This window comes from Helicoverpa zea, chromosome 6, assembly GCF_022581195.2.
Source record: "Helicoverpa zea isolate HzStark_Cry1AcR chromosome 6, ilHelZeax1.1, whole genome shotgun sequence".
Lineage (NCBI taxonomy): Eukaryota > Metazoa > Arthropoda > Insecta > Lepidoptera > Noctuidae > Helicoverpa > Helicoverpa zea.
In genome coordinates, this window is record NC_061457.1 from 5,506,941 (window position 1) to 5,528,169 (window position 21,229).

At 36.8% G+C, this 21,229-nt stretch overlaps 2 protein-coding genes across 2 annotated transcripts in view; one reads left to right on the top strand and one right to left on the bottom strand.

The window, feature by feature from the left end:
- LOC124630977 (BMP-binding endothelial regulator protein-like) overlaps window positions 1–5,089 on the top strand; it is a 44,493-nt gene extending 39,404 nt beyond the window's left edge. The window contains exons 5-8 of the mRNA XM_047165041.1: window positions 97–306; window positions 566–822; window positions 1,040–2,179; window positions 2,460–5,089. Coding sequence (XP_047020997.1) covers window positions 97–306; window positions 566–822; window positions 1,040–2,128 — 1,556 coding nt within the window. The 3' untranslated portion in view covers window positions 2,129–2,179; window positions 2,460–5,089. The remainder of the gene's footprint in view (window positions 1–96; window positions 307–565; window positions 823–1,039; window positions 2,180–2,459) is intronic.
- On the bottom strand, window positions 4,794–13,110 carry LOC124630978 (troponin C, isoallergen Bla g 6.0301-like). Its single transcript, XM_047165042.1, has 6 exons — window positions 12,971–13,110; window positions 11,354–11,384; window positions 6,274–6,417; window positions 5,797–5,916; window positions 5,476–5,607; window positions 4,794–5,094 (listed from the first exon to the last, which is right to left on the bottom strand). The coding sequence occupies exons 1-6, from the start codon at window positions 12,992–12,994 to the stop codon at window positions 5,066–5,068; spliced, it is 480 nt and encodes a 159-aa protein (XP_047020998.1). The 5' UTR covers window positions 12,995–13,110; the 3' UTR covers window positions 4,794–5,065.
- Between the last annotated feature and the right edge of the window lie 8,119 nt (window positions 13,111–21,229).

A 21,229-nucleotide genomic window follows, 5' to 3' on the forward strand; every position in this document is an offset into this window, starting at 1 on the left:
TAAGGGAGTTTATACTTGATTGATGGTGTCCCTCGGCCTTGGAAAGTGGTTGATTTTATTTTACAGTGGTTATAATTGTTGTTGTTAATGTTTCAGAGTGCGTGATAAACGGGCAGCGCGTATGGGAGGGGCGCGACGTGCGCATCCCCGAGGAGCCGTGCTTGTCGTGCCGGTGCCTGCACGGTGCGTTGTCGTGCGCGAAGCGTGCGTGCCCCGTGCTCCCGTGCACGCGGCTGCAGCAGTACACCCCGCCCGGCGAGTGCTGTCCCAAGTGCTTGCATCCCACTTCTGAGAAAATATTACCAAGTGAGTTAGCATACTCATAAGATTAGAAGGCATTTTTTAGCAATCCTAGTGACCAACTGGTTATATTCATGGAAACGATATGGCTTATTGGTGCTTTTTGATCGATCGATGGTAGCTTTAGAAGCACTTGCATCAACCATAATAGACTTAGCTATAATTCTTTTACTCTATTATTTGAAACATATTGATTGGCCCAACGTTTCCTAAAGAAAAAAATGTCTTATGAATTCTACTAACATAAAAACCCTTTCAATTTCAGATTCAGGTAGCACAACGATGAAACCTTGTATTATTGGCAATAAGTATCATGTGCACGCACTAGATCGTCCGTTCCGTGTGGATCCGTGCACGGATTGCACGTGTTTGAACGGCACGGCGGTGTGCACGCGTCACACGTGTCCTGTGTTGACGTGCGGGGCCCGGGCGCTTCCCCCGCCGCCGGGCAAGTGCTGCCCCGAATGCCCGCAGGTCGAAGAGGCAAAGGCTGCCTGTGTCATCGGCAGGAAAACTTACCAGGTTAGTTAAATTCTTACATATAGTCTAGGGACTAGAGACATTAGAAATCGTCATGAGATCATGTTTTTGTAGTCTGTTTTTTTTGTAGTCTATTTATGTATTACTAAAGAAGTGACTGGTATAACCAAAAGATCCGGTTAATCAACTCATTTTGAAAAGCTTCGATAATCCTTTAAAGTATCACGTAATTTACCTACTATTACATGTATGGTTACAGGAAGGAGAAACATGGCAGCTGGATGCCTGCAAGTCGTGCGAGTGTCACGGAGGTGAGCCGCGATGTGCCATGGAGCGGTGTCCGATCCTCACCTGTCCACCAGACCAGACACTCCGGCAACTGCCTGGACAATGCTGTCAAAAGTGCGTTGATATCGATGGAATCTGCACCGTGTTCGGAGATCCTCATTATAAAACTTTTGATGGAAAGTTCTATAGCTTTCAAGGCTCTTGCAAATATCAATTGGCTTCAGATTGTGTCAATGGCACGTTCTCGATCAGAATATCGAATGATGCCAGGAATACATCTCACTCGTCGTGGACTCGAACGGCAACACTTCGAATAGGTGGCACCAAAATCAACATGGGAAAGAAGATGAGAATTAAAGTAAATGGGCATAGAGTAATGTTGCCACATAAAATAGAAGGAGTAGCAGATATAACCCGCAGCAATGGATCTGTTCTATTAAAGGCTGATATCGGTATACAATTACTATGGGACGGTGATGGTTTTCTCGAAGTAACAGTGTCTAGTGTGTATAAGGGAAAATTGTGCGGTCTCTGCGGAAATTTCAATTCAGTAGCTAGAGACGATATGAAAACTCGTGATGGTAGGCTACTCAACGATACGTGGAGGTTTGGAGCATCATGGCGAGTAGGAGGCACGCGTGCGTGTACGCGGCGTCAAAAGCGGCCGGGACCGAATATGTACCGTCAGTCAAAGATGATGAAAGCTCGACGGTTGTGTCGCGGGTTTAGGAGATATGAAGAGTTTACAGATTGTGGGACGAAGGTGAATCCCCAAAATTACCAAGAGGCTTGCGAGGTGGATGCGCGCAGTTGTTCGGGGACGCATTGTCACTGTGCGGCTTACCGCGCGTACGCCCGTGAGTGCGCGCGGGTGGGCGCGGAGCCGCGGAACTGGGCGCGCGTGGCGTGGTGCGAGGGCACGCCGCCGCCGTGGCTGACGCGGCGCCGCAAGGGCCCCGGCCGGGCGGCGGCGCGCAAGGAAACCAGCATCCTGGACCCCAGCGCCGTGCAGAAGCCCAACAACAGCCGCTCGCGGCCACCGCCCCCTATACTGCACTAATGTATTTGTGGCGATGCTTCTACTAGTCAAAAGCCAGTGTGGCGACGTGAGGTAATTATAATTGTATTTCAATCATATCCCTCTACATCATTCATTGAATAAGCAACCGATGATCTTGTATTTAGTATTTAGACTGAAGTTTCAGAATATTAATATATTTACATAATATCTACTGAATTCCAGAAGTAATTGCAACATTATGATATAATCAGTTTGTTTAATATTAAAATAGAAGATGTTGTGGAATGTCTTGCAATGTTGCAGTTGACGTCATGAATTAGTAACTAAGTTAATTTGTTAGTTTGCTAAAATCTATTTTGTTTTATTTCAGAGTATTATGAATATTTCGCAACTGGACTGTATGTGGGTTGCGTCTGAAAGACAGCAGCCAGCTTTAAAGGGAATGAAGATCTATCTACTTAAACAGTATTCATAAAACTATTTGTAGTTAAGTTAACAAGAATATTATAACTAAGACCACCTGTATAGCTCACTATTGCCTCGCCAGTTCCGACCAGCACCGTGTCGCTCATTCCTTGCAACTATAACATGATCAGTTGGTTCGGACTACAGTTCGCTGAAGCTCTGTATGAAACAATAGAACTGATGCAAAGCTCGATATGTTCGTAAAGTAGTGCATTCTATTTGTTTGCTGGTTGTTAATATGTGATAGGCAAACACTATGTTTACATTTATGAAAAATAAATTTAGTAATTTATTGCATTGTAATACTAATCGTTTCTGTAAAATGTGATAATTAGCTTTGAATATTCAGGCAAGAGAGGGACGTTTGGTAAAACATAGTTCAAATTAAGATCTCATCTGTAGGTAGTTCTATACGAAATCTTAGATAAATCTAGCTATCCGAAGCCAAGATGCTAAAGAGATTGTGAGAGATATGTATAGATGTACATACAAGCACATTATGCATAAACACTGTTACACTAAGGAATAGCTGTAATGTTTTAATCGAAGACTCTTTGTAAAGCTTAGTTGTTAATTACGTTACCAATGAATTTTAATATTTGACTTTGATATATGTAAAAATAATTATTTAGCTGAGGAAATGTTAACTGTGTGTATTATGGTATTTATCACAATTCGTTCAGGCGAATGTGACATCGAATTTTATTGTCTTATACGTGCTAAGTGCCATCAGAAGGCGGCTAAAGTCTACTAAATTGTGATAATGATATCTGTCAATGCCTCATCGTCTACTTATATATTACTGCATGTGCGAATATCCCTTAAAATTATGCGCTTAATGATTGTATAGCGTTTAAATATATGCCATAGCGTTCTATATATAGGGTGCTTTATTGTTCGTTTGCAGAGAATAAGCTTTGTCTTGATTTCAGTCCCTTGCTACACGGACTTGGAATCGAGCCAAAAAAAAACATTCTACTAAAATCTGCTGTAGTATATTATTTATTTAGAAGAACTGTTTGTAAAAAGCCGCTAAACTCTCTCTTCATATTATTATATTGAGTTCACCAAGACTACACTACAAATAACTATTACGTACTACTTATTTCGTATTATTAAGAAGGGTCTACGTTTTATGTAGGCTTTTAAGTTATTTAAGAGGTTTATTTGATATAATTAATTTCGTAAGTAAATTTTATGTTCAGTAAATATGTCCAATATTATTTAACGTACCTATTTAAATAATTTGAGTGAATCTTATTCATTTTATTTTAATTGAATATTGTAATGCTGTGGCTACATTATCGGAAAACTAATAATCTTAAACGACTCTGATATTTAGTTCAATGATATGCAAGGCGTCATATATTCAGCGTACTGAAAAAACGTACAGAATTGTAGTCTCACATTATCCCACCCAAATATTCGCTAAGTGTTGTGATACTTTTCAACAAAACATAAATCCATATTGGAGTGATTCGTCATAAAATAAATGACTGACCATGATACCAGAGAGCCACGAAATTCATATTACCTACGCTAATTTATTGAATTTTCTAGATAAACCTCAAATTATGGGCTAAACCTTTTTTGTTTGAATCCCGCAAATGTAGCCACAGTATAAAAGTTGCATTTAATTAAAATATGGATTAAAAGGTTTTTTTCTAAATGGTAGCAAAAAAGGCCATAAGATAAAAATTGTCTATGTCAAAGAATGTGAGAATGTGGTATTTATAAATGTGTCATAAAATCGTGAATAATCCTCGTTATGTGCGTATATTTTATACATACCTATATTGACCCAAGATAAATAATATTTTGAATGTTATTTAATTATTTGGCGATCCTGATTATATTGAAAACTATGAACAAAGAATTACGTAATAAATAATAATTATTATTGAAATGTGTTTTTATTTATTCAGGGCGCACTGATGTTTAGTTTCACAATTATAACTCTTAGACGCGGAATGTTATCTCCAATGGTCCCATTACTTGTCTCTGGCTGACCGCCAAATATCTTAAAGTTTTATGTCATCAAAATTATCTAGGACAATTTGGCGTCCGCTTTAAAAACAGGGGAGTCATTATATTTATCTTGAATAGAAATCTTAAGAAATGAAATGATATCTCAACATTCCCGACACGAATATTATTTTAAGAATTAGTCGTTGTTACACCGCGTTGCGATCTAAATCCGTCGAGCGCGGTAATGTCGGTGGACTCATTCAAACATAGGTAATAGAATAAAAGATTTATTAATAAAGTAGATATAAACATTATACGCAATCACACACATCAATTAAACAAGAACAAAATATTATTTTGTACAATACATACATAATACTTTAATGATATTGACCAATGAAACAGTTGATGTTTTCATTCCATCGCTATGAAGTGATCTCGTCCAATGTTCCCAAGACTCGAAAGTTGAAGTACCGAAATGTATTAGAGATTCCTTACATTAGATCATAATATAAATATATAAAAGTGTGTAGATGTACAAGTTTATTCTCCTGTCATCATCTCCATGAACTCTGAAACAATATATTAATTTGCTAAAGAACGGCGTCAGACATCTTCACAAATAGGATGAACTATAGCTGCAGTTCGTATTAGTATTGGGACTAATTATTATGCGTTGTGCTCCATCTAAATAATGATTCGATTTGGCTCATGTCCACCCACGGCTGAGTCACATTATAGGTTTCTCATATAAAGAATCATTATTAATGGTCAGACATTTGGTGCATCTGAACTCAACCACTCAGCCCATTAAGATAAATATAATTCAGTTCACAAATACCAAATCATTTCAAAATCATTTTGGGCCTGTTAAGTCGTAGGCACCAGTTGTTTTCATGCTATTTCCTTCCTTTTCCTCTGGGGTGTAAAGTTGATAATATTTAGTATCTCACCATCGAAGTCCACGGTGCCGCTGCCGTCGGTATCGATCTCCTGGATGAGGCCGTCCAGCTCGTCGTCTGTCAGCTGCTCGTCCAACTCACGAAGGATTTCGCGCAAGCTTGATGTGGGAATGTAACCGTTGCCTGCAAATATACCAGGTCATTAGCATCTTATCACCTACGCTACAATATTCTAGAATATTCGGAAAGTGTAAACATATCTCAGGAATCTTAAAACAGTTAGGGACTTTTCAATCTTGGTTTTACAATGATCAATGAAAAGTGGCTAGCAGTCCTAAGCTCCATAGCTAATTTTGTCAATAGATTCCTTACCTTCCTTGTCGTATAATCTGAACGCTTCCCTGAGTTCCTTCTGCATGGCTTCAGCATCTTCCTCAACGATGAACTTGGCAGCCAGGGTCACGAACTCTCCGAACTCAAGACGGCCGGACTCTGGAATTAGCAATACATGCTATTTATACTTATTTCTCATGACTAGGTTAAAAAGCTCTACTAGAGGAGAGTATTACAGAACAGAACAGTACAGGCACAGCACACTTAGACAAAATATACTAGGAAACACCCTTAAAGCTGCAATAGTTACCATTACCGCACTAGTACATTTATATACATAGCACAGTAACAGAGTTCAGTTTGTAGTGACTCACAAATAGATTGCGCATGAGCAATAGTTTAAAAATAATTCGATAAGCTCCAAATATATTAATAGTCCATAAAGGGCTGGAAATGTAGAATAATGTTGTGATGGCACAGTTACGTTTATGACGACTAATAGAGAAGTATACTCACTGTCAGCATCGACTTCCTCGATGAGCTCTTCAAGGATCTTCTTGTTGAAGGGCTGCCCCATCATCCGAAGGATGTCGGCGACGAAGTCGCAGGGGATACTGCCCGAGCGGTTGTGGTCGAAGCCATCGAACGCCTTGCGCAGGACTGCAACAAACAGATCTTGCTGTAACCATCCACCAGAACGTTACGTAACTGAACTACAAGTCAATCGGCCGCTCCGTCCTACCGTCGATATTTAGCGTATGCGACATGATGTCAATTGCACCTCAGATTAGGACTAGGCTCGGACCCTCTTTTTGTTCAAATTGCGTTTTGGAGACAAGAGAAATGCAGTGTTGCACTGGCAATAAAACTAGTTAAACTGATCGTTCGACTGGGCGGTTAGCGATGAGATTAGGACATAGGTTCAATGCACTGAGATGTGGTGCGAATAAGTTGTGCAATGCAGCTATTTCGGTGCAGCAGCGTGGTGCATCGGGGGACGCGGCGCGCGGCGTGGCGCATCGCTCGAATGTAGGGCGACATTAAATAACAAAAACAACACAACATGTCTGTCATAGTCGCCCTATCAAACGATACTATGGCCTTTTCCCTAAACACTGTCTAAAATTATTAAATCCTTTAAAATATCTTCATAAACAATCTTAATACCTACGTCATAAGCAATAAGAAGCTTATGATTACTTGCGCTTACAGTTCCAGAAACGTTCCTTAGTATAAATAATCTTAGATTAATAAGTTACAGTACATTATCGGATTATTCAATGTACCACGTCAACGCGAAGAAATCACTTGGTAATGAATCTTTCACCCATAAATGTTTATTTACTTTAGCTGTCCCGTTGCACAAATTACTTATCGCTTTACGCAAACTCGTATTGGCACAAGGTTTACGAGTATGACCCTAAACTATATTTGATTCAAATGGGATAGTCTTGAAATATATGATAACATATTATATTGCTTGGAAATAATGATATCCCCTAACTAAACGACTGTAATAAATTTTTCATCATAACTTTCTTGACTTTTAGTTTGATAGCTGTACAACGAACGTGCGTCATTGAATTTAATATAAATATATAAAATTCTTATGTAGCTCACTAATATAAACTCTTTTAGTATTTTAATGACTTGCCTGAGTGATAAATAGTAGAAAGATTATTCATTCAGACTTTATATACGAAAATAAAGGATATATCCGTCACTTCAAAGGGTTTGGACAGGTCTATTGTTTTATAAACCTTTTTTATTCGTTTTTTATGTTTAATGGCAGATAGGTGGACTTTTGATCACGAATAGGATCAAAAGTCCAAAAAAGTCAAAGGTTTACAACTGCGTAAGTAACCACCGTTGTTTTCGGCTTGATATAGTGAACATGGCACTGCAAGTTTGTTGCCACATTTATTTGCATTTATATTTATATTTCTGCATTTATACCCCCAATGAGTGCCGTTCCTTAACAATCATGCATACTCTTTTTAGGTTCATTTTCCGGGAAGAAATGATTGTAAGCAGGCTGGCGGCTGCAACATTTTTCATTTCATTTCCAATTTATCAATAAATTACAACAGTTTGAACCAGTACACTTAAAGTTTTAACGTAATATCCCGTACAGCAGGCTAATAAATCTAAATCTGCTCCCGGTGGCACGTTTCAGCGGGTCCAGTTTCCTCAATTATTCAGGATGACGCGAGCCGCTTTGTGACAGGCGCAACTACCATCAAGGACACAGCTCGCGATAAAAACTTTTTATAATCTCCTAATTATCCATGCATTAAAAAAAGTATTTACAACTTTCTTCAATGTTATCATCAACAGAGCGATAACGCAGCCCCATTTAACATTGTGCAGCTGTTCTATATTATTTTGGCAACAAAATAGTTTTAAAAACATGATTTTTATTTTTGCCGGAGTGTTAATTTTAATCGTCAAGACTTCTTGGCACTTGACTCAAAGTCCCATGAGTTTTATTGCGTTTTTTTCTAGATTTTAGCTATTTATTAATTACCCGGTAACCACCCACAGTGCGGGATGGTTCGACTACGAAATCGCTAAAAACTAACGCACTGCTCCTACTGCAATCTACTGCAAAGCATATTTTTTAATTCAGGTCACGAGTGAGGCGAGTTTTATGGCTTTATCAATTTCAGCTGATCGCCATATCATATTTCAGAACTCGATACTCAAGATATGGTTCTTTCATGACCCGGAATAACATATTCTACTACCATACTTTATTATGATGAACTGCGAGTCCCTAAAACTGCATAAGTCCGCTATCATGAATTATTGGCGACCAATATTTGCAGGGACAGCAATGAATCACAGTAACAAATTGCATATAACAGTATTTCGCGCATTTGGCTTGCAATGATCGCGTCCAGCTCTGGACTCGCGTGATTTACCTCCGTTGGCAGACTACATGGAACATAAACGATTTACATATACTTTATTGTGGACATCCAAACTCTGTGCAAACTCGAGTAGGTGTGACTACGACATTAATATTCTAAAATAACACAAAATATTAACGACATGTTATGAAAATTTAATTTCTTCTTTCCTGAGCTTATTTTTATAATCGTCGAAATGAGTTATCTCGGAAAATATATTTATATAACATGAATAATCTCGTGAAAAATAAGAACATTTATATTAAACTAAACTCGTGTTAGCCTGTCAGACATAAAATTAAATAGTCCCTTACGTTAATCCCGACTTCAAAGGCCATAATTATATCAGGAATAGATAAACGTAGGTACTCACGAAATATAAAATTACATGGAATGGGCGAGTTTTCTCTGAAATACTTGTACGCGTTTACGTCGAATAATGAAAACATGTTTTCCTCACTTCAGTATAAATTCAAACATAATTGCACGTACGTAAGTTAGAGAATCCACATTGCTTTCATGTTGTATACGTTGTCATGTCAATGTAAGTAAACAATGTAATGTTGTAGGAATCACAAACTATCGTAAACATTGGAAATAGCTGTAACCGTTTGAATACAGAAATAATTTTACCAATAAACATTAGCCCGTGGCACACAGCGAGTTTTCAATTAGTCATCATTCGAATTTAGAATCATAATATCGATAATAACAGTGCACAGTTATTTCGAAGTTCTGGGAAATTGGTTCCACGTTATTGGTTAAACAATGACGATAGCACGTTCTATCTGATTTCCACGGTACGTTGGCGGGCTTCCAAGCGTGTTGCCACGCCACCGCCGAATGTGCCCGGAGACCAAACACCCAAGCCGATTTTATTAAACGCCCATAAACAACATTTTCTTGCACCAAATCCGTGTAGGTTATAGGTAAATACTAATAGATGCAACTTTCATTATAAAAAAAATCCAGCTTCGGCTTGCACCTGTTTGGTTTAAAAACGAATTCAATTTAGGCTCGATTTCTATAAGTAATATGATACCCTTTTCATATTACCTTTTGTAATGAGGTATTTCTAATTACTAAGCTAAGCTCCATGCTTGCGTTAAGAAATTTTAATTTAGTTTTTGCCAGTTTATCCTACAAAACTGTTTGAAAAAATGAAAATTGTTACGAATATTTCTAGACACGAACTAAAATCTTAACCAATAAAATCTTTTAACCTTTTCTAAGTATTTTTTTTTTAATTTTCTTCTATATATTCGTTAAATTAAAAGCTCTACATTGTTAATATAAACAAAACCTCTTTTTAATTGTGATTGTACATTTTTTTTCATTACCATGAGTAGTCTTCTAAATTTGAAATGCAAAATTTATTATTCTTAATTTAATTTATGGCACTCGAACACTAAACACTGCGCTGATACATTTAATCATAATTCTGTTTACATCAAACGAAATACGTTCACACTTGTATCGAGAAACTAATCTCGCTAATTAATTGAAGCAATATTTTATAATATCTCAGAGTGCAATAGTTACAGAACTTTGGGCTAGGTCGACCCGACGATTTATTTATCCTCCTTACATTATTCCGAAAGTTTGTGACGATAAATGAGCGGATATATGGAAGTTAGAGGGGTGTAGGTACCTTGGGAATTTTGGGTAAAGATTTCTATGACTATGTTTCGGTATAGTTTATTAGATTTTTTTGATTATGAAAATTCGAAAGATTTGAGAAAACTCTTACACTAGGCTTGACAGGTGATGAATTGCGCAGGCCACAAGATAAACAAAAAGAAGAGCTGAAAAACGATACCTACTTTCTTGACAATAAAATGTTCAAATCTTTGAAGAAGTTCAGAAGTCGTCGTGGGTATGTTTATTTTCCTTATGCACGTTTCTGAGTCGAGAGAGCAGTATATGACGTGTATGTTAAAACAAAACGTGAATTGTTGAATTTACGATGTAATTTGGGGCTTCTTTGTTACAGTTTTCATCAAAATTATTTTGATTCAATTTCGTAGCAGAGAACAACGCCTACACTCGTGTCTTAATGTAACTAATTCTGTTCCCAGATAAAAAATCTGCTTAGTAAAATAATGTAGGGGTAATGTTAGGCTGTCCCATTTTACATGGTTGGCAACTTTTAGTTTATCAAGTTTTGCTTAAAACGTAACCTAGTGCAGTTGGAGAAATATTGCTAAGAAGTGCAATGTTGCATTATACACGATGCATTTGACATGGCTGGCACACTCACAACAGGACATAGTCGTTAATATCATCATAAACATCTGACTAATAATGAGCTGTCTGATGCATATCATTCACGAAATTAAATAAATCTAATTGCGCTCTGCTTTACATATGAGAGGTGCCTTTCAACACTGCCATTACGAAGCTTTTATAAGAACTTTTTTTCAAACTATTTTCGTCATACTAATTAAGCCCACATGCGAAATTTAAATCATTAATTTCTTTCGCGGCGCACGAGTCCCCTTTTATTAACTTCACCCTCCATTGTAATATTGGCGCTTCGCCAATACCAAGCTTGCGTTTTTCCATCATTTATGTAAACATTATAACGTTTACATTTTCATGTTTTATTTTAAAACGTTATTTATTTGAGGGCTTGGAATAAAAATAAATGTTAGCAATAGGTTTGCTAAGGTCGGTGAACTTACCGGCAATCTGTTCTGGGGGGAGCTCATCAGCCTGAAATTGAAATGAAAATATGATTTAAATAAAAGTGAAGTAATATTAGCAGTCCAGAAGTATCGGGTTGCCCGGGTAACTGTGTTGAGGAGGTCAGTAAGGTAGTAGCTCCGTGGAAAACACTGGTACTCAGGAGCATATTGTTAACCTGGATGCCCAATGGAAACTTTGCGAAAATTTACAGCAAAAGGCTAGGCAGAAAATCATGAAGTAATATCAAATGCAAATTAAAACATTTTCCTATTTCATTTCAGTAGGAATTGATCGGGAGACATAGTTGTCAGTGTTTTATCAGACTCAAGTTATTTCTTTTCTGAAAGCTTCAAGAATGTTTAGTCGGCTTTATTTATGTTGGCAGATGTAAATAAAAATATTTTTGTTGGAAGTAATGTGCACGAAAATATTTATTAAAATACACAAGTTTCTATGCAGAGGCGATAGACACAATTTTCCGTGGGATTGCGTTACTAAAGCATAATAAATTTATTTTATGTGCAATTGAAACTGAAATAGACATGTTGGACTTGCGCGTATGCTACTAAATTTATTCTTAACGGACTTAAATACTTAAAACTTTATGATGCTTTACATTATATTGAGTACATATATTTTATTTAGAATATAAATGGGTTAAAGACTATTTGTTCCAGTTATTCGTAAACACTGGGTGGTAAACGTTAATGTTTTCTGCTGAAATTATGTTTTCAAGATGTCGAAGCTATTGAAAAGTGAACGTTACCAAATATTTTGAATTTGCATTCCGCTATAGTTTTGAAATGTAAGTTAGACCAGATTATATTCCGTTTTTTTTTAATATGTACAATTTGTATAAAATAACGTTGACGCGTTCAATCAATTAGATGGTATTTTAATACCCTTACTTATTAACTTATTGCGATATATTTGGTCTGATAGTATATGATTAAATACAAAAAATAAAATGAAATGCTTTTAAACAAGTAAAACATACGAATTAGCTTTAAATATAAACAAGAATATGCGCAGAAAAAAGTAAGAAAGCATGTGAATGTATCATTAATTAGAAACACGCTACGTTAGGCATTTGCGAACAAGAAAATCTTATTGAGTTGAAAGCTTTCTTAAAATAAATTGCAAGGTCTGCATACTTCGATAGCTTTTTTACTTTTTAGAGCTCGGAACTTACACTAAGTTACAAGAGCTTTGTATCAAAGCACTCGCTATGCATGTCAGCATAATTGATTCAAGCATTATAAAATTGTTTTCTGTAAATTCTAACTGTCATAAGTTGACAGCTGTAGTGTTAAGTGTCGTGTTATAGTCGCAGAGAGATTTAACTGTTAGAAATAACAAAATAACCGACAAGTTAGTTGTCACTTCCGCGACGGCTGTCAGTCAAGCACGAAATCGTTCGGCTGGCAACGAACACCGCGACACCACCTGTTAGCGTCCACTCAACACCTATCACCATTTGTTTTCTTCTCAAATATCCCATCATATATTTCATTTTAAATAATTAGTAACATGCCTAAGCCACATAATTTTAATTAAATTTTTTAATTCTTTTAAAGTTAATAGTTTTATTTCCATATTCTGGAGAGACCTACCCAGTCTTCAGTATCCAGAACCATGTTTGATGTCACTAGTTAACACTATGAGACGCACAACACGACTGCCCGCTAGTCTGATGTTTCCAGCGTTCAGGGTTATTTCTGCTGCCCCACGAGTTAGGCTGGCCTTTCTGATACTTTCATATATACCGGGCGTCGCAAGCGGCGGGCGCGGGGGTCGGGAGCGAGGGACGCTCCGGCGGCCCCTTTGGCCCCCGAGTCCTCCCCGGCTTCCTGCGCTTGCGCCGACCAATGGCGTGAGCCTCAAACGGCAGGATGCTAAAGTATTTTTAGTAGAAACGTGGTTATGAAAAACGTAAACAAGCGGTGCGTGCGATGCTAAAGCGTGTAATGTGCCGCCCGCCCCCCGTAACCTCGCCGCCCGCCCAAACGACCCCGCTACTGCCGTATCATAAATGCGAATAATTAGGTATAATTTTAAAGCCGTTTGTCGTGTGTAGGCAGTTTGTTATTATGGTATTAGGAAATTGCAGTTTTTTTTTAATCGACACAGCCGTTATTAATTATTATTTTAGTAATAATTTTTTGTTATTTCAATATAGCTTGTTATAATGATTATCAACCTACGCTACACATTCTTAGAATTTAGAATTTTCCTTAATTTTTCTCCATTTATTATTTATAACCTGGACATTACAAGATCAATTAAATTTCAACTTTATGATAGAAGCTAAGTACTTTCGTGATTTATTCAGCTAGTGCGAATAAGCCACGGTCGGATGGGCTGCTAATTGAGCACGTGAGTAATTATGTGTATGATCCGATCAGCCCACGCGTGTCAACTACGGCTTATTTTACTAGGTGGCGTCAATCATTAGGGCGCACCGTCACACCGCGCACCATTTACTTTCGCTCCATTAGAACATGAGACGAGGACTTTGAGAGAACAGCTATGACGTTACGACACATTTTCCCACATTTTCCCACATTTTCCTTCATTTTACTACAGGATTACCTCAGCTCTGTTTGATTTACGACAAATGTAATGCTAAGCCAGCTGTTAAGCCAGCATTTTATATCTGAGTCTTAGCTCTCAAGTGCTTCAACGCAAGTTTACTCAGTCAAAGAAAAATATTTATAAGAATCGGAACGAGCTACATGTGCATGGCGGATGTGATGGTTTAGCAAACAGTAATATAACTTATAAATGCGTAAGAGGAAATTTTCTAAGGGATTATAGGTTAGGTTTTGATAACATAGTTCATCTTGTGACCTCTTTATTGGTGGAACTTTGGTGCCCGATTGCCTGATTATTCTAATCCGCTTGCTTTTTCTAACATAGTACTTTCTGTTTACTTGCTCTAGTAATCTGACAGGTAAATCTATATAGGTATCTATACAGGTATCCTGTTACAAGGTAAATAAGCAACTAATTTGTATTACCTAGATAGGTATATGACCCGTTACGATAAATTTTACTCAGAATCACTCACTTTGGACGGTATCACATAGTGTAGGTACAGATTCATATGTTAGTTGCCAACTAACGGACGTAAAGTGTCTACTCAATTCCCTGAATTACAGGCTCAGGATGAGGTCCCTCCTTCTCTGTTTTCAGCTTGCCTTACATCTACAACATAGAGAATAATATTTCAGGGACCAGGAAAATTGACGCTTTAGCCCGTGTCTAGTAACCTCGTCTTTCAGATTAAAGTCTCTTATGTTTTTCTTGATAACTAGCTGTTCCCACAGTTCCACAAGCATCCTGAAACAACTCCCGCAGCCGGATGAAAAGTACATAGTCTATTTCTTTCTCCAGCTCTAGAGTCTAGCCTATCTGCGTGCCTTTAATTTAAATCGGTTTAATATAGTTTTGGCGTGAGAGCGTGATAGACAGAGCATTATAATAGACTAAGATATTATTTAAATAGCACTACTAAATGCAATAAGCCTTGTGTTTAAACCATTTTATTTATAACCACCGATGCAAATACGACTTTTCCTCCAAATCGATTTTCTCGGCATTTCGTGGAAATTGCCACGGAAACTTTATGTTGTGAATGATGCAGTTGTTTTGCACGGTCCAAATGTAGTAAGAAAACAGGAAAATATTTGCCAAATACCTACATGTTTTCTGTACTCATATAAAGATATTTGTATAAAATGCATAAGAAAGTGCAGAATGACAAAGTTGGACAAAGAAAACAGGCGAAAATTAATGTGGATAAAAATAGAAGATATTAAAAAACATGTCCTTTTGTTATTGCGCTTGCAATGTCAGTTCCAGAAAACGATTAAACGTCAATGACAATCCATCATCACTTCAAAAATAATATGCGTGAAGCTTGAATGGGAATTTGGCACAAAATACGCAAACGCCTTGGCTTCTCTAACGTCCTTTCATCTCTGGTGCATTGCTCTCTCTGAAGCGACAATTTACACTTTTTTACCTTTTTAAAGTACCTTCCTACGTGTTTATATTGTTTTAAAGGCTTCAAGCCTCCACAAACAACAGATAAATCTTTCGTATGTTAGTTTAGTTTAAAGAAAATTTTGAATGACATCAAACTTTTTACTCGGACTTTTTCCTGATCGCGGTTATGTAGGCACCTACCATACATTTCCATTCCTGCTGATTCATCAGCTTGATTAAACTATTGGCTATATTGCTGACTAAACTATCGCAGTTCGTGGGGTTCTTTATGTCAATAAAATCCTGTCCATTTTACTCCGAAGAAGTGAGAGGATTAATGTTTTGGTGCTTATTTCTTGTACGCTGTGTTCTAGATTAATTTATGACCAATTCTCCGTCATGGTATTTTGATAACACAAGTCCGGCTAGACATTTTGGCCTAGATTTACAACTTTTCCGCTGTGTTAGAGTAAATACTTATGTCCTAAATAATTTTGAAATTCTAGAAATATTCCCACCAGACATAACTCTGCCAATCCTAACACCGATCGATTGTTTGACTAAGCTAAAAAGCAAATTCTATTTATTTTCCATCTGTGCATAGAAATAAACTATCGAAGTGTACAGTCAGACTAACAGCAAACATTTTATGAGTGATCGATGTGAATATTTTTAGAAGACAAGTCCCCAAGTAAAATGTTGTGTGAACATTGGTTGATTCTTAACCTAGCTTATCTTATACTAGCTACTTACTTCACAGCAGAAGTTCTCAAGTTCACCGACAGCTTAAACAATTTCAGTTATCAAAGAAAACAGTTGTTTTAAGAAAACGGACGTTCAAATTGTCAGTGAACGTGGACCTTATAATAGTGCATTTACCAGACGATTATATTCCTTAAAATATACATATCTATAAACGACAACGTGAAATACTAAATATAAATCCAGGTTATACAATAATTCATTAATTGTAGCAAAGAAATTAAATAAATAATGTCAATAAGTATTTATACTGTGCGTATGTAGTACAAGACTACCTAGTATTATTCAGTAGCGTAATGTAATGGGCGGGTGCCAATACAAATGTACTGCGTATAAATCAATCGCATTTTTATGAGTGCTGGAAATCTCGAGACAGGTTATTTTGAGCAACAGTTATGGACTCGCCAGTTCGTAAAACAATTCGAATCCAGGACAACTGTAACTACAGTTCAATGATGAAAAGGCCCCGTTTTACGTTTACTCGCAAATGCGATGTAAACATAGTCTATTTACCTACCTACTTTATTGTCAGATGCTCGAATTGAATGCACAATCTAACAACTGTAACTTTTAGGTGACCGATCGTTTGATCAGGCTCTTAAATCAGTAGATATACATATTTATGTTGTGTGCCAATAAAATAACCGTGCAAATAATCATGGAAAATAGGATCTAACAACGTAATGTTATAAAGAGGAACTTTTCTGAAGATATATGCGCGATATCGCCTGTACCTACGCAGTTCGGAAAAACCTAGCGGAAAATCCGCTAGTGTGAGAGCGCTGTAAAATAATTTTCAATCATTTATAAGCAAACTTATTTTCATCAATTTTCAATTGTTTCGTCCAAGAAAACAAAATTCTTACATGAGCCAATAATTTTGTATCAGCAATAACACTAAATGAAAACTATCGCAAATAGTTGTGTCTGTAATTTACATGGCTACTAAAATTTTATTTGTGACATCTTGCCATCCTAACTATACATTGGTATTTAAGTACACATTGAATATATCCACGAGATTTGCTTAGGCATAAAGTCTTGTTAAAAAGTCGTGGTGGCCTAGTGGGTAAAGGACCAATCTCTCAAGTATGAGGGCGCGGGTTCGATCCCAGGTCAGACAAGTACCAATGCAACTTTTCTAAGTCTGTATGTACTTTCTAAGTATATCTTAGACACCATTGGCTGTGTTTCGGATGGCACGTTAAACTGTAGGTCCCGGCTGTCATTGAACATCCTTGGCAGTCGTTACGGGTAGTCAGAAGCCAGTAAGTCTGACACCAGTCTAACCAAGGGGTATCGGGTTGCCCGGGTAACTGGGTTGAGGAGGTCAGATAGGCAGTCGCTTCTTGTAAAGCACTGGTACTCAGCTGAATCCGGTTAGACTGGAAGCCGACCCCAACATGATTGGGAAAAAGGCTCGGAGGATGATGATTTGCTTAGGCATAACTTCTGATTTTAAGTTATTTATTCTGGAAGTTTCATATTAAATATAGGCAGCGGTAAGATGGACCAATGTGATCGACGTAAAATAAAGTTTTCTCGGTTTTTAGGTACCTATGTGAACATTGCCCCGTCTAGTAATTTTATTCATTGCTGAAGTGGTGTTTTAAATAAAGAGATAGTTTTACTGCTTAAGCTACTGCACTAGTTTACACACGAGTGATTCAAGAAAAAGTCCTAGTAAGTCCTCAGGGAGCGAACCAGCCCTGCTGATGAAATCGCGGGAAACAGTATTTCAAAATTGTATTCAGTTCTGGTCATATTAAAATTTTGTAACTGACCCGATTCGTTGCTTTCAAGTGTACATTAATTATGTTCCCGCAGCTTATAATTTATTCACTGTAATAGCATCTAATTGTCTGTTTGTATATAATGAACATCGTATGTTCGCACGGTAGGTATATTTTTAACCTTGCTTCCAGAAAGAACACACGAACTATTATGGGGTAACTGATACCTCTAATCTTGAGCTAAAAATATGATGCACCTGGAGTTGGCTATCATCACCTTGTGTTTTATATTCTGTAATACCCAGTTTGTAATATCCATGTTTTTTACAACAAAATTCAAATCTAGGCATGTCTACAATTAATTAAGCAAGTAGGTGGGTAACCATTTTTTCGGAGAAGGTATGTAGTACTAACGTAGTACCTAGTTATTGAAATGTGAGTGAGTCATACATATTTCTTATCTTTCTCGACCGAATATTGTCGAGGATTCTTAAGATATTCCCATTGAAAGAAAATACATTACAAGGCTGCATTCAAAAAGTTCTCCGTTTTAAAAAACATTGGCATTTGGCATCATGAAATGTTAAGAACTGCAAAAAAATGTGAGATACACAATGCACGAGTGTAACGCAATTAATTACCCACAGGTTACTGACAGACCTTATTGATTAGCTTTTACGAAGCTTGTTGAACGATAATCGTAAACAAGATACCCAAATTAGTAAACAGAGGTTTTACTGCTTCATCATTGTTTATGATATTCAGCTCTACCTCCACCTCTTTTATTATTAGCCAGAAGTCTCGTCCCGCCAGTAGGTGACCAAACTAAATGATCCGAAAAGAAAACATGCATGGAAAATGTTGAAAAAACGAACATACGGAATGATCGTAACCACAATAACACTAGTGATAGAAGAGTTGCAGATGTTTTATTTTAGACTGCGGTTTGCTTACGATTTTTGCAATATTTATTTAGCTAATTATGTAAATAAAAATCTAGGTTTGAACTCGTATTCTTCAAATTGCACCAGACATATTTTATCCATACAGCGAAGAATAAATAGGTACAAACATTGGGACAGAAAAAATATTGTTAACCAAGTATGTACCCCTTGATAGATCGCTTTTATTGAGCCCGGGAAAATGTTTTCTTCAAACTTTCTTTATTTTGGAGCACTTACTTACCTGTGTATGTATATTTGTATTGTATATGTATATGTGTATTTTTTATTCATTTAGGTACATACTAAGGTAAATCCTTAATAACTTGTTAAATCAACAAGTTTTTCTCATGAAACGGAATGTACCTAAGTAAAAGTTTCACCTACCTATTTTTGTAGGCAGGTAGGTACTTACGCAAGTAATTTTCTTATGGCAAAGACTTACAAAAGTATTTCAATTGCAATTTCGAAACCAGACATATTACACGGGTCATCGAAATTATTAGAGTACATTCTCATTCAAATTAAATTTATGCCTACCCACTTACGATTTGTAATAACAGAAATGATTTATTGGCAACAGCGAACCCTTTAGATCAGTCTGTTACTCTGATATATGCGCGCAGAAGCTACACCTTTATTTTAAATCTAAATTCGTTTCTAAATTATTTATAATAATATTTTGTAAACGCCCACGCCTTATTTTTACGTTCATTATGATTTATCAGCTACAAATGGGAAATTAAGGCGTGAATGTAAATAACATCTGCCTGACTTTCTTCTAACACTATCTTCTATCTCTACAGACTTACAAAACACAACACACTGGCTCAGGAAAATACTCTTGTAGAAATTACACAAACTCATGGCAAAGCTATTTCGAGTATGTGACGAAACCGTTAATAGGCAATTATTTGGATTTCGTAAAGATATATTGTGTTTTAGTTCTCATTCTTACGAAATGATAAATAAAGATTGATTAGACAAAACTGTGAGTTACTAAAAATCCCTAATGTACCTACACATCGGCCCACGCGGCGTGTCTCATTTGTTTACAGAATTTGTGCACGGCTGTGGATTGTGGAATGATATGTTTCAACGTAAAATAATGGTCTCGTCCGAACTTTAGCCCACTTGGTGTTTTATTGTGTGCACGCGATTCGGAGTTTTATCTCGTACAGCTGGTTGCCGGATAATCCGAGTAAAAATAGCTTATAGACAACAAAGCATCAACAAATCTAACCAGTATCGGATGCCGCTGCTGATCGCTGCTGTCGAATATATGTCGGTCTCACCCATTTTATGACCGTTTTAAATTATTAAAATTGTTCTATTTCCATGCTGGTTTTATAATAACTTTATAAATAAATTGTTATCATCTGGACTGATCTCTAGGAGCTGTGGTAGAATTAGAATATTTATCGTGACTAACATCAGGTTGGTAAATAACATTCAATGTAAATAATTATAAAGATCAAGGTGAAAAATAAAATTCTCAGAAGTAATAGAACTAGTAAATACTTATCTTAAATCTGTAGGTACCTACCTAAATGGGTCAAGTAAATTCTTAATATCAAACCTAAGTACCTACCAGTATTAGAAAAGTAGATAATTCCAGGTTTCACTATTAGCTTTCTTCTTGTAGATCGTAGACCAAAATCTAGAGGGTTATTCTATGCTTACATTCAGGGGCCCGATTCTCCTAAGTTAATATTGTCAAAATCGAATAGAAATTGAGTCACAATATGATCGGAATAGCAGTTTTATCCTTATCGGGCATTCTGCTACTAATATAAGACCAATCGTATTCCAATGACATTCGATTGGTTTGCGATTGGTCTGGTATTTTGGTGATTTTGGTCTATACGGTAGTTTGCTGTACAATCATTTTGCAATCGTTTACGATTGAATGGTTGAATGGTTTACCATTTGCAGACAAAATGATTCATTATTGAATGACAGAAAAGGATAAAAAAAACGTTTATTTCAAAGAAAAAATAGCGGAATGCCAAATACGCTTCAATCGTAATCGAGTCGGGATTGGATCTCAGTCGAACCGAGTCGAACGTGAATCGTAAGTATGTCGCTTAAGTAAAATTAGGAGAATCGGGCCCCAGGTCTGTTAGGTCAGAACTACACATAAATTCCAAAGTACTGTAGGGTTCATTGACAATGTTATTAGGTGCCGATGTGGGATATAAATTGTAGGTAATAAGCCCTTGTCCATAGAAGCCATGTCAGGTAGGTAGGACTAAGCTATTAAAAAGGGAATAATAAATTAATAATCATCTACTTAGAAACAGCATAGAATAAAAGGCACAGGTGAAGCCACGGGAAATGAGCAAAGATATTTGTAGTTGGGTAGGATTAAATAACCAACGTCAAATCATTTGTATCATCAAAAATTAGAAGTGAGATACTTGAATACACTACAGTACTTCTTTAT

Excerpts from the sequence above, each read along its gene's own strand:
- LOC124630978 (XM_047165042.1), bottom strand. The coding sequence starts at position 12,994 with ATGGTTCTGGATACTGAAGACTGG. Across the intron at positions 11,385-12,970 it reads TTCTGGATACTGAAGACTGG|GCTGATGAGCTCCCCCCAGA; the intron begins GTAGGTCTCTCC and ends TTTCAATTTCAG. Across the intron at positions 5,095-5,475 it reads CGGCACCGTGGACTTCGATG|AGTTCATGGAGATGATGACA; the intron begins GTGAGATACTAA and ends ATATTGTTTCAG.